Below are 13255 nucleotides of genomic sequence, written 5' to 3'. Positions count from 1 at the left end.
GAACCGCTGAGAAAAAAATTTGACGCACAAAAGAATTCTTCATGAAGATCTGTGTTTCATATAGAATGCCTATGCTCATCTTATATTCTTTTACCTAAAAATGTAAATTGTAAATTGAAATGGTTCGTTAATCAAATCATGCAAGCTCGGGCAAAATGCTACAGAAGGTGCTTCAAAAAATTTACAAAGTTATTGAAGGTAAGAGATAGGACTCATACAGAAAGGCTTTCACCACGAGCTACATCTCAAAATTTGTGTCGCTAGCTTCTGCCGACTCAGAACTCAAAAAAAGGACAAAACTTGTTGTATGGAGAATTCCATCTCAGAATGGAAAGCCTACTAAAAAAGTGAATCCCAAAAAAATTTCAACATTTTTTTAGTTTCAGCAATATTACAAATTGATAACCACTCGCTATTGAGAAACTCCCGCATCAAACTTGAAGAGTATTGTTGAAGATGGTAATATATTCTTATTGTAACTATGCAATTGTCTCAGCGGACATCAGAAGATGGTAAGAGGCTGAGTGACAATGCTTGCTGCTCCTTGGTCAGTGAAGAAAACCAGCTTCTTATATGATCAATGGAAACGGATTGACGTGACATTGCTGTGAGGCAAGAATTGCTCCGGATAAGCTTCTCAAAATCAAGAGAAAGTAGACCTAGCAAAGCAGTGGCCAAAGCAATTTGAACAGGAAGAGCCATTCTGATGGTAGCATCCCGTGAAAGAAAACCAGACAATTTACACCTCAAGTTTTCTACTCCATTATCTTCATAGCCAAAAGCTGAAACTCCGAGCCTGAATCAACATGGTAGATTAAATCATCCAGTAATTAGTAATGCAAGACAAAAATCGAATTTTGTACTGTCCAAGATAAATGAAGAAAATGTCACCAAGTAGGTTTGCTAAAAGAGTAATTAGTAATCCATAACATGAGAAACAAAATTTATTCTGTCCTAAAAGACAAATCTAAATTTTTGGAGTGCTATATATATATATTTCAATTAACTTCACATTTCTAACTTCCTCGATGCATATTCATATCATGGTAATGGATCACCCATTAATATTCAAAGGTAAACAGCTTTTCAAGATATGACAGTAACTAATAATAGGCTAATTGGTTAAAAGCTACCCTGAACTTTTGATCAACAGGAGATTAGTCCCTAACCTTTTTTTATTCTGATTTAGGTCCTAAGCCTATTTTTTGATCAGCAATGTAGTCCTTTCATCAACTTCAACAGCAAGTGTGGTCCCGTGAATATGCAGAAGTATAACACGTATCTCAAGACACGTGTCATACTTGTATGTGATCAGGTGACCACATGCGCTAATGAATGGATGGAAAACAAGACACAAGGACTACATTTCTGGTTCAGGACCTAAATCAGAATAAAAAATGTTGACTAATGTCCTGTGAAACAAGTTGATGATCGTTTTTAACCAATTAGCCTAGATAATATATAAACATAAACAAAAAACGGATCATGCTAAACATACCTTCCAAGTTGACCAAGGAGAATAACTACAGCAGCAGCAAAGTTGTCTAACTCAGTTTTTTCTAGCATTTCCAACAGCTCAGGTATAATTTTGCTACAGGTCCACTCCCAGCTCTGCATATAGACAAGAAAGACAGGTGAACATAAGGCTTTGCCACATTTCTTTTCAGGACTATGCATAATTGAGTAGTTTACACAAAAGATGTACACGAATGGAAACACTGATACAAAACCAAAAGGGGAAACCACATACCATATTGCAAGCAAGCAACTCAACCAAAGATAGAAGATCACTGAGGCCACACAAAGTCTCATTCATGATATAATTTGATCTCGCAGGCATCACACACTTTTTTAAACTACAGGATGTATCACAATTCATATCAAGGGCAGAATCAACCTCTTCTTGATTTAAACTCAGTTTAGCTGTATCCTTACAGCATAGTACATTGGAATTTGACAAGCTGGGTGACTTCATTGGATGATGCATGATTCCAGAAACAGCACAATTCTGAAGCTTTTCCAAGAGCACTGATGTAACAGTATCTATGGAAACAGCATCTGTTGAGAATGGGCATTTAGCACATGGATGGAACATTCCACCATTGTACCTGGTAGGACTAGAAGCTGCTGAAGCATCTGGTGAATCCCCCCCTTCAAGAAACATTATTATTGATTTCAACACAGTCATTGTCAAATTGTGCTCCCTCGGGAAGAAAAACTTCTCTCCAGCCAGGTAAGCAAAAATGTGTAGTATAGTAAGTACAAAAACAGTATCACATTTGTGCATCAGCAGAAGACTGTATGAAGCCTGACAAAGAAATCCAGTGCAGTCAATTGCTGCACATATTGAAGCTAGTATGATACTTCCACCCACTAAAAGGTCAGCTGAAGCTGATTTGGAGGCAAATTTTATATTAACACCGTCCAGAAGGATGTCTATTATTGAATCGCATCCACTCAATGATTCAGAAGATAGATCCACATATATCATCAGTTTCCCATCTAGGAGGAATTCTTCAATGAGGCCAAGCAGTTCATCCAAACAACATACCTCTGCAAACAAGTTTCTTGCCTCAACATCAGAGACAACTGCAATCAAGAAAACACAAGAGTTAGGCTCAACAAAAAATAACCTAAGAGAATAAATACTAGATCATATATTGCAAGGACAATAGAATATTTATAGCATGTCAATATCAGAAGAAAAAAAATTACAACAAATAGACATACCTGCAAATATGTCTTTGGCAAAAGAATCTAAGCAGAAAAGAAAGTCCGGATCCGAAAAGCTGCCAAATTGCCCCCAATTGCAAGCAGAGAAATTCAGCAGCAGCAACGTGAAAAATGTGCAAGCCTTCTCCCTGAAAGATGGAGACAGAAAACAAAGGAGAAAAATTCAATGTTATAATCTAACCAAGCCAGTGTTGTCAAGAGGCGTTGAGGCGCTCGCCTAGGCACTCCAAGCAAGGGGAGGCCCCAGCACCTTTATTAGCCTCAGACGTTGGATTTCAATGAGGAGCCACCTAGGTGAGCACCTTGTGGCACTAAGGCTAGCACCTGCTTGAAGTTCTACCCTTTCTGTTGGATTTTTCTTTATTTTTTTAATTTACCACAAGAAACAACTTAGGGGTATTTTTGTAAAAAACAAAGATTAGGGTGAAAAAATTAAAAAAAATCATTAAAGTGGAAGATGAACCAACAATGAAGGACACTTAAAAGAGAAACACCAACCACACTTTCTTTTTTCAACAGTAGGAGGCGAAGAACAACACATTTGTACAGTTAATACTTTAATTTTTTTCCAAAAAAGTGCATTATAGTTTGAGAGATAGGATTTCGATCATAATCATGAAATGGAGGATATGGAGGATTCAAGTGAACGAGAGGAAAGCATGGATGGAGATGTTTTTGAAGATTAATGAATAATGTTGATGATATTTAATTTTTCTTTTTAATCTAACAGGCTACTTACTACTATAAATTATCTTATTGTGTTTAAAGGGTGAAAAATATAACTTTATATGACTATGTTATGGTATTTTATATTTCCCTTTGATTTTCTAATGATCTAATCTTAATTGGAAAGATATATATTTTAGATTTATATAATATAATATAATATAATATAAATTTTTTTTAATTTATAGCATATTGCCTTGGTTTCACTCAGTGCCTTTAAACGCCTTTTGCCTTTGACAACACTGAACCAGGCACACAATCTCTATTAACTAACTTGGGAATTAAACTCATGTAAAACTCTACAGCGTTGCAGATATGACATGCTTGAATAGAGATGCATTACTTACTTGGGTAAACTGTTCTCTTCCATTTTTAGAGCACAAAGGATCTTTTGAACCAAACAAACTGCTTGAGTGTCCAAAGAACAGCGAGTCATACAAGTTCGAGTCGCAGATAATACTCTAGACATGCTTATACTGTCCTTCATATCTGAATGCATCACACAGTATTTAGGGATATTGTCGTGTCTAGAACCAGGTTCACCTTCAATTGGAAACTTCAGGCCCTCATATCTAGAACTTGGTATATTCAGCATCTCAATCTCCAATCCCAATCCAGGACCTCTGGTCTGACCATCAGAAGCTTTTCCAGCATCAACAGCGTTACCGGTGCCACTTCTATTGCCTAATGTATCAAGGGAATCTGCATGGCCTCCATTTTCATGAAGTACATCAGCACAGGAAATTCCAAAGGAGCAGTCTTTTAATTGTTTGGAACTAATTTCAGCATCAATGACATCTAATCTGAAAGAAGGCACTAGAGATTCCTTTCCATTAGGTAAACTTCCAGGGAAGCTTTCATCAAGCAAGGGTTTAAAATTATCCATGTTATCAGATATTTCAGCACCTGAAGACCCTATCTCAGGAAGAATTGGGGACATAGTGATTTCCATTGCTCTCCTGTAACATTCCTCATCTGCAGTGTTATCCAAGTCCAACAATTTCATATAATCCCCATTGGCTACTTCCTCAAAACTTACCATACCTTCAGGGCTGCTTTCAAAAGAATAACTAAAACCTTCCCTGCATGCTTTTGAGGCTTCCAATAAATTATTGGCAGTAGCGGAGATATATCCACAGGCATTTGCATCTTCATGGACCTCTTTCCCAGCTATTTCAGTCTTCTCGGGCTGATCTATGCCAGATAAACAGTGGACAATTACATTCTCTTCATGAGATATCTTTCTTTTCTTATGAATCCTCCCATGCTTACCATATGAACCACCTTGAATATTAGATTCTACATATTTGGCTTCTTCCTGTGGTTTTTCAATTTGCCTGTTTAACATACCATGCAAGGCAGAGAGTTTCTCTTCCATCTGCAGGTGCAGCTTCTTACCCTCCGAATACAGAAGTTCAACAGATTCAACTGCATCAAGGATCCTCCTCTTCCTACCATGGCTATTAACTCTTCCAATCACATCAAAGCTATGAGGACTTCTAACACTATTGTCAGCTACCACAGCAAGATTTTCATTGTGCTGTACTTCAGTGACTTCATCAGAAATTCCAGAAATTGTTGTCTGCGCCCTAAAGTTATCTTCTACCAAGTTCTTTGAAGTGGGAAAAGATGGACCCCCTTCCTGTGAGCCGACCAACTGACCATCAGAAAAAGATGCCGAACTGGAATTTATTGCAGAAGTCTGTAACAGTTTTTGGTTAGAGCCTCCAAGCAGAGACTCCAATTTAGAATCAATACCTGAGATGGAAGCAGCATAGTTCCCACTGGATGGAGAAACCAACGGAACTGTACAGTGAAGTGTTTGCGGGGGATGTTCAGAGACAGCCAAAGCCATGCAGCTAGGCTTCAGAAGTTCACTTTCATTATTAGAATACATCTGACATTGTTCTTCTGCACACAGTTTTCTGTTCAACTTTGACCTTTGCATGGTTCCGTGGTTTCCAAACTGCCAAGATCATCAAACAATCCAGTTAGCAAACTACTAGCCGAGGCTTGTGCAGATTTTAATTACATAGAATGGAACAAATGTATTAGAAACAACAATGAATGCACAAGCAAGGACAAAATAACACTGATTTAAGTTCTCAAGTCCAATGATATAAATATAATTATTAAAATAAACATTGGAATAATTACTAAACTAAACATTTGAAATGCTAATCAATGTGCTACAACAGCCATGAAAAGATGCATAATTATTCACTCAAAACATCGAATAAACATGGGAGACACCATGCTTTTCTTCAACTGATAAAAATTCAAATCTAATATGGTTTTATAGCTAGCACTAACACTCCCACATGAGAAACAAAGTGAATGTTACAAAATGATCGAGAATGAATGTGTTCTGTGTAAACTAAATAAATAAGAAGGGGAAAGAAAGCAGAGGAAGAGAGAGGAAGAACTCATGTTTCCTATTCAAAGAGTGAGGAAAGAATATTCTAACGAATATGACAATTCCAATACATATTGTTCAATTGTAAAAAATATCGACCACAGCTATCATAAACTTCAATAAAAAGATAGTATTGAGAGAAAATGTCTTTAAAGAGGCATCAGGTAACCAAGCGCATCTAAGAAAAAACAAACAGAAGCTTAGTAACGAATGTCAAATCCTGTTTGCTACATTTCAAAAATAAATTGCAGTGCCACCGTCATAAAAACAAGTGTCTTGTATTCCAAATTAAAAGTTCAAAAGAATAGGTTGTAAGAGATTCAAAAGCGAGATTGACCTTTTCCATTTTCTCTGTACCTCCATCGCTGGATGAGAAATATCTATCCAGTACATCAAGGCGAAACAACATTTGACCAAAATCAAGCTTCAAGCGAGCTAGTTCTTGCTGAAGAAAACTATTACGGTTTTTTTCCATCTTAGCCACTACTTTGGCATGCCTTAATCGCATCTTTTCAAGCTTCACTTGCTTTTCCAAGAACTTCAGTTTTGTCTTTTCCACATTCATAACTTTGTCAGGTAAAACTGAAGAAGCCACAACAACTTTTTTGGAGGATTGGAGTTCCTGTATCTGCTTCTGCAATTCTTCAATCTTTATTTTATCTTCATGAAGCTGACGAGACAGCTGATCAGCACGGGATTTTTCTTCTGCTGCTATCTTCCTATTCATTTTTGATAGGTTTCTTAGCTTTTCCGCTTTCACCATCTCTGAATCTGCATGTTTTTTCTCAGTAATAGCTTTTCGCTTCTCAATATCTAACCTTTTGGTTGCTTCCTTGTAATTTAAGAACTCCAAAACCAGCTTTGATTGATCTGAATTGTTCTTCAAATTTTCCAATGAATCCCTATTTGTGGCATCTTCACCATTCGTGATTTCATCAGGTTGATCATCAAAAGTCCCACCCATATTTTTGGACTGTATGAATCCATTTATCCCCTTCTCCAGTTCCTCAATCTTTATTCTAGCATCTTCTAACTGCCGAGAAAGATTATCAGCACGAGACTTTTCCTCTATGACCTTCCTTCCATTTGTTTCAGCAAGTTTCCTTTGCTCCTTTGCTTTAGCCACCACTGAATCAGCACGTTTTCTCTCTTTCAGCACCTTGGCTTTTTCTGCTTCTAACATTTTGTTTGCATCTTCAAGCTTCAGAGTCTCAGCAACCAATTTTGATTTTGACTCAGCAGCTTCTTTTTTTAAGGACTCTAACTGACGCTGATATTCCTCAGCCTTCTGTGGTTTCTCAATTCTTTTTCTCGCATCTTCCAACTGCTTGCAAATGTTTTCAGTGTGAGATTTCTCTTCCATGAGCTTCTTCCAGTTTGCTTCTGCAAGCTTTCTATTTGCCTCTGCTTTCACCATCTCTGAATCAGCATGCTTTTTCTCTTTGGTCACCTTGATTTTTTCTGCTTCGAACTTCTTGTTTGCCTCTTCAAACTTCAAAGTTTCAGAAGCCAACTTTGATCTTGCTAGCTCAGCTTCTTTCGTCAATGTCTCCAACTGAAGCCGATATTCCTCAGCCTTCTTCCACTCACTACTAGCATGCTTCCTCTCTTCCTCAGCCTTAGCCTTTTCAGCTTTCACTTGTTGCCATGCTTCAGCAGCTCTCTTCCTCTCCACCTCAGCCTTCTTCTTTTCAGATTCCGCCCTTGTCTTCTCTCTCTCATGAAGCTCCTTGAGCCTATTGATTTCCTTCTCCCCTTTAGAAACTTGATCTTGAAGAAGCTTAACCTCCCCATTTTTGTCTTCATCAACCATACTTCCCTTCTGCTGTAAGGATGATATTTCAGACTTTAGGGCAGAAATCTCATTTTCCAAAGAGACTCTCAAAGCCGCTTCTTTCTCTTTCCCCTCTTTCTCAGCTTTTACATGCTTCCATGCCTCTGCAGCACTCTTCTTCTCCACTTCAGCATTCTTCTTTTCAGAATCTGCTCTTAGTCTCTCTCTCTCAAGAAGCTCATTAAGCCTACTGATTTCCTTCTCTCCTTTAAAAAACTGATCTTGAAGTAGCTTAACCTCTGTATTTTCAACTTCTGGAAATGCACTTCCCTTCTGATGTAAGGTGGATACTTCAGACTGGAGGGCAGAAATCTCCTTCTCCAATTTAACTCTCAAAGCCGCTTCTTTTTCTCTCCCCTCTTTTGCAGCTTCCACCTTCGCTCTCTCTTCCTCACAAGCTGCAAAAACAAACTAACTTATATTTCTATACCACATGCAAAAAAGTATACCTGCATGGTAGGTAGTACAATACAGTATCAAATAAAAGTAGCTTCCAACATGGCTTTTCCTAATCATTCATTCGAACGTCACGCATCTTCTACACAAATTAACAAACTTGGCATTATCATCAGTACTAAATAACAAGTGAAATAGATATATTCAACCAAATAGAAAAATGGGCTATCAAAATTTCAACTTCAAATCAAAAGCCAACCCAACAAATCAACATTATAAAAAGATCATCTAAAAAGAAAATCGAACAAAAAAAAACTCCATTAATTCTTTTTCAAAAAACAACATATCTAACAACTACATCAAATCAGGTTCTTCAAAAAAAAATGAAACTTTTACCTTTATTGAGACTAACATTCTCAGCTTGAAACTTATCAGCTTGTTCAGTCAAAAGCTTAACTGCTTGCCTCAAACACTTCCTTCCTTCTTCCAACTTCCCACACTTCTCTTTCCACTAAATTCGAAAAAAAAAAACCACAAAACATTAATCATCGGAAATCCAAAAAACCAGAAAAAAAAAACCATATTATAATATCAAATGCCACAAAACAATAACTTACCACTTTGCAGCATGGATTATTCACTGTGGCTTCCTTCTTTACTGAAACATCAGCAGCCATGGTTCTTCAAGAAAAACCAAACGCTAATACATGAGGCATTGCTAGTTGGATTATTAATAAATAAAGGGACTTGATTTGATTTTGAGTTAGAGTAATAAATCAGAGAGGATAGAAAAACCCTAAAAATGGACGAGAAAAGAAAAAACCCTAGTAGTTTAAGAAAAACAAGAGGGAAAAAATAAGAAACCTAAGTGGATACGGATACGGATACGGGACGAAATGGGCCGACTCTTCCTCTCAAATGGAAATTAGAACCAACATTTGGGCTTTTCTTTTTTCTTGTTTATTTTGGTTTCTGATTTGATATTCGATCCTGCACACCTCATTGTAAAAGTCGATTTAACGTTGTCTGAGTTTTTAAAATTTTAATTTTTTAATTTAAAAATAATATTTTATTCGTATTTTTAAATTGCTTTGATGTGATGATATTTTGATGAGTTTTTAATATTTATATTTTTTAGTATTTTTAGATTATTTTGATGTGTTGATAATATTAATAATAATTTTTAAAATATAACTGTAATTATTGATAAATATATTTTTAGACATAGCTGGGGGTAAGCCTGAAGTTGATATTTAAAAATAAATAAAAATAAAAAGTTAAAGCTTATGTTTTGAAGATGGGATGGATTTTATTGAATTAATTAAATTTTTGTATTATTATTATATTAAAACTTGAATCATTCAATTTTTTTTCCGAGTGTAAACAAGCTTATGCACAAATCAAGATATCTTCGCTTCACATGCGTGTGATAGGTAGAGAGATTTTATGTGACTCCAAAAGCAATTATTAATAATATTATATGATTTGATTTTAAAGAGAGACATAAATAAAATACAATAATAGAAAGAAAATTCTGGTTAACAAAAACAATAAAACCCATAGGCTAATCATTGTAGAAAACAGTGTGTGTATTCATTGTGACAGTAAAAAAAAAATATTCTTTGAAAAAAAATTACTCATAGGCTAACCATTGTAGAAAACAGTGTGTGTATGTGTGTATTCATTATGACAGTAAAAAAAAATATTCTTTGAAAAAAAATTAGGGCTTTGGAGGGTGGTTTGGTTTTTCCAAATATTCAAATCATCATTCAAGAATTTTTGAAAGTTATTTTTATTTTTCTAGCTTTTTAACAGTTAAATTACTTGTTCATCTCATGATTAAAAATGAATTGTTGAAAGTTATTTTTATTTTTCTAACATTTCATGATTAAAAATTTATTGAATTGTTGGTTAAGAATATGTTTGTCTTTTTGTTTTTTACAAAATAATAAAATAACTTTCTTGCCACTAGAATTTTAAAAAATAAAAGCAAATGCTCAATGATAATTTCATCTTTTTAAATAGGTTTTTAGTGAATTCTAGAATCGTAATAGATATTTTAAACTTTTTATACTTAATAATTAATTTTTAAATTAAAAGTTATAGTTTCACACATCAATGTATGTATAAGAGGCATTCATATTTTTTAGATGGTGTCTATCAATGTACAAGAGGCATTCATATTTTTTAGATGGTGTATGTTATCTAGTAGCCAAAACTTGTGCTCTAATGTGTCTTTCAAGACACCACCTTATTTTTATTTTTTTTAGCATGGTATGAGACAATAAATAATAGGTGGTTTGTTATTGATGGTTATTTTTTTTCACCTTTTATTCTCTCTCTTCTAGAGAGAAAGCATGTTTGTTTTCTTTTCTTTTCCTTTATTTTTTTTAATTTCAGTTTTATATTTTTAATTATTTATTTTTATCATTAACCATTTAAGAAGTTTTTTATGTTTTCAATTTAGTTTTTAAATTACAATTTATCGTATATTAGTTTTTTAATTTTCACTTTATTCTTTTGATTTTTATTTTTTTTTCTTGGCTCTTTTGTTAAAATTTTATTAGTTTTCAATTTCACTCTTCAATCAAAGTTTATGTTTTTTTTTTTCAATTTAGCCCTTATCATTTTGATTTGTCTTTCCTTTTGTTAAAGTTTTTTTTTCAAATTAAATTTTTTTATATCTTCTAATTCATTTTTTATTTCGATCTCCATTCTTATTTTTCTAATTATAGGTTTTTGTATGATTATTTTTTCTTTAATTTTATCATTCGACATTTTATTTATCCAAGATTGGGCTTTATAATTTTTCTATTTATTATGCTTCCAATCTAATAACATGAGCCATAAATTTTAAGAGTTAGAATGGTTAGGGATCATTTTTTCCTCATTTTTTAATGATTTTATAAAAAAAATTAATTTTGTTTCTATCTTCAAAAAACATTCTATTGATTATCCCAATCTCATGACTTCAACAACGAGTTTTGCAGACCTTTCTTGGATAAAGGATATTTAAAAAAATATTTTGTTTTGTATTTAATTTTTGAAGAATTTTTTTATTTTATACAAATAAGATTTATTTTATTAAAAAAATATTCATTTTGAAATAATATTTATAATATGTTTGGCCCTACATAAAAAAATCATTTTATTATATTCACTTAGTTTTATATAAGTTTCTATTTTAATTATCTTTTATTAATTTTAATAAATAAATTCAATAGACATGGATAAATGTTTTTATATTGTGAAATCAAATATCTTGATTTACAACTATTTCTCAATTTATCCATTTTTTTAGTTATTATTAACAAAAAAAATTATTTATTTATATAGATAATTATTGTTTTATTTGATTGGATGTCTGGATAAGCTTTGCAATTTGTACTTTAAATCTTTTTGTGTAAAGAAACATATTGAAATAGCCTGTATACTTGGTTTTAAAAAAAAAAAGAAATCTACAACCCATGGTGAAGTGTTTGTGAAATAGCTAGTAACTCTTATTAGAAATAAAAAGCTTACAAAATAACATTCTCTTATATAGTAAAATGAATTTTCTAAGAATTGATAATTTAGATGTGTGTAAATATCAAAAGCGGGATGGAATATATGATAAGTTATTTACACATTTAATTTGAAAATAATTAATAAAAACTAAAATATACAGAGTTTTCATTAACATAAAATCATTGTTCACTATCTTATAAATTAGTGTGGATTAGTGGTGATATTTTTTAAAAAAATTCAATTTGATACTCGAACTTTATCATTGCATAATTAAGTCATTTTGAGCATAAAAATAGCACTAAATTTCATGTTTTTTTAAGGAGGGGAGAGTTGAATCGAAAGAATAGGGACTAAAGTGAAAAACTCGAGTAATATAAGCGTAGCTTTCAGATTTATTTGTAAAGTGCATTTTAATTGCTCAATTTTTTTTAATAAGATGACCGGTTCTTTTAATTTTTAAAAAATATATTTTTGTACCAAACTTTATTTTTTTTATTTTTCAGATTATTTTTTATAAATGGGAGAAAGAGGAGCCACCAAATTCCAAAAAAAAGAAGGAAAGCTCTTTGTTGGTGATAAAATTAGCGTCAACAAGTTTCACAAGATGAGGAGTCTTATGTTGTTTGTTTTAAGTCTTATTGTAGCTTACAAAGTTGATTTTAGTTCAAGGATGTAATTTTTCTAGTTTGATTTGGTGGTTCAGATTGTTTTTGGGTTTAATAGGTTGATAAATTGGTTTTCTTAGTTTTAAAAGGGTATTTATAAAATATTATGCGGTTAAAATGGGTTGAAAACCAGTTTTTTAGATAAAAAACAAGTACGTTTAATTTTCTAGCCTCCACGATAATGGTCGGAATCTGAGTTAGCAGATGACATGTCATCTACAATAGCAGTGATATGTCGTCTGCCTATTCATTGTTTTTCAAACAATATAAAGCCAATGTTTGTTGTTTGCCCCTTTAAAAAACAAATTGTAGGGTCAGACATGCAAGTCTAGGTCTCAAGGCTTCTAAGCACAAATTTTTTTTTTTTGGTATTTTTTTTCAATCAATAACCTTTTCTTTCTTTCTTTTTAAATATTTTTTTAGTTTGTTTTTTAATTAATAACCCTTGCATGTTATTTTTTGGGTGTAATTAGCTTTTTTAAATATAAATTATTTTTTAATTATGTTCGGTGTCTTTAATTTTTTTTGAAGTTAATATGATTCATTTGTAACATATTTTTACATATATTTATATAAATTAGATTTTTTATGATATTTTTAATATGTGTAACCTTATATAGTATTTCTTTTCTTTTATTTTATCAATAAATTTTATATGTCTGTGAATTTATGTTACAAATTAATTTTAATAAATAAATTTATCAAACATAACCAAGTAAACGAGTACTATTAAATATTTTGATTTATATTTATATTTTAATTTTCATAATTTTATTTTTTTATTATCAATTTTTTTATTAAATTATCTTAATTTCATGATGTAAAACACACGACAAATATATAATTTTGACATATCTCATATCTAAGTCATGAATTTCACGTGTTAACTAAGCTTTATAGGAGCAATTTTTTTCATTTTTTTAATTTTTTTGTCACATTTTAAATTGTATTATCAAACTAATCAAATTTTAACTTGAT

General features: G+C 32.5%; 1 protein-coding gene across 3 annotated transcripts; it reads right to left on the bottom strand.

The window, feature by feature from the left end:
• Positions 1–127: 127 nt before the first annotated feature.
• LOC105117603 (uncharacterized) lies at positions 128–8923 on the bottom strand. Of its 3 annotated transcripts, XM_011015327.1 has the most exons (8): positions 8723–8921; positions 8502–8616; positions 6213–8107; positions 3807–5425; positions 2731–2861; positions 1751–2589; positions 1499–1611; positions 128–796 (listed from the first exon to the last, which is right to left on the bottom strand). In XM_011015327.1, exons 1-8 carry the CDS (start codon positions 8780–8782, stop codon positions 493–495), a joined length of 5076 nt encoding a protein of 1691 aa, XP_011013629.1. In that variant the 5' UTR covers positions 8783–8921; the 3' UTR covers positions 128–492. The 3 variants fall into 3 exon arrangements, with proteins under 3 accessions (XP_011013629.1, XP_011013631.1, XP_011013630.1); XM_011015329.1 differs by lacking the exons at positions 8502–8616; positions 8723–8921 and having other exon boundaries at positions 6213–7534; positions 7819–7898; XM_011015328.1 differs by lacking the exons at positions 128–796; positions 1499–1611 and having other exon boundaries at positions 1788–1856; positions 1936–2589; positions 8723–8923.
• Positions 8924–13255: the final 4332 nt, after the last annotated feature.

The sequence above is a fragment of the Populus euphratica genome, unplaced genomic scaffold, assembly GCF_000495115.2.
Source record: "Populus euphratica unplaced genomic scaffold, PopEup_1.0 scaffold1454.1, whole genome shotgun sequence".
NCBI classification, from domain to species: Eukaryota; Viridiplantae; Streptophyta; class Magnoliopsida; order Malpighiales; family Salicaceae; genus Populus; species Populus euphratica.
This window is presented reverse-complemented; position numbering and strand designations above follow the sequence as displayed.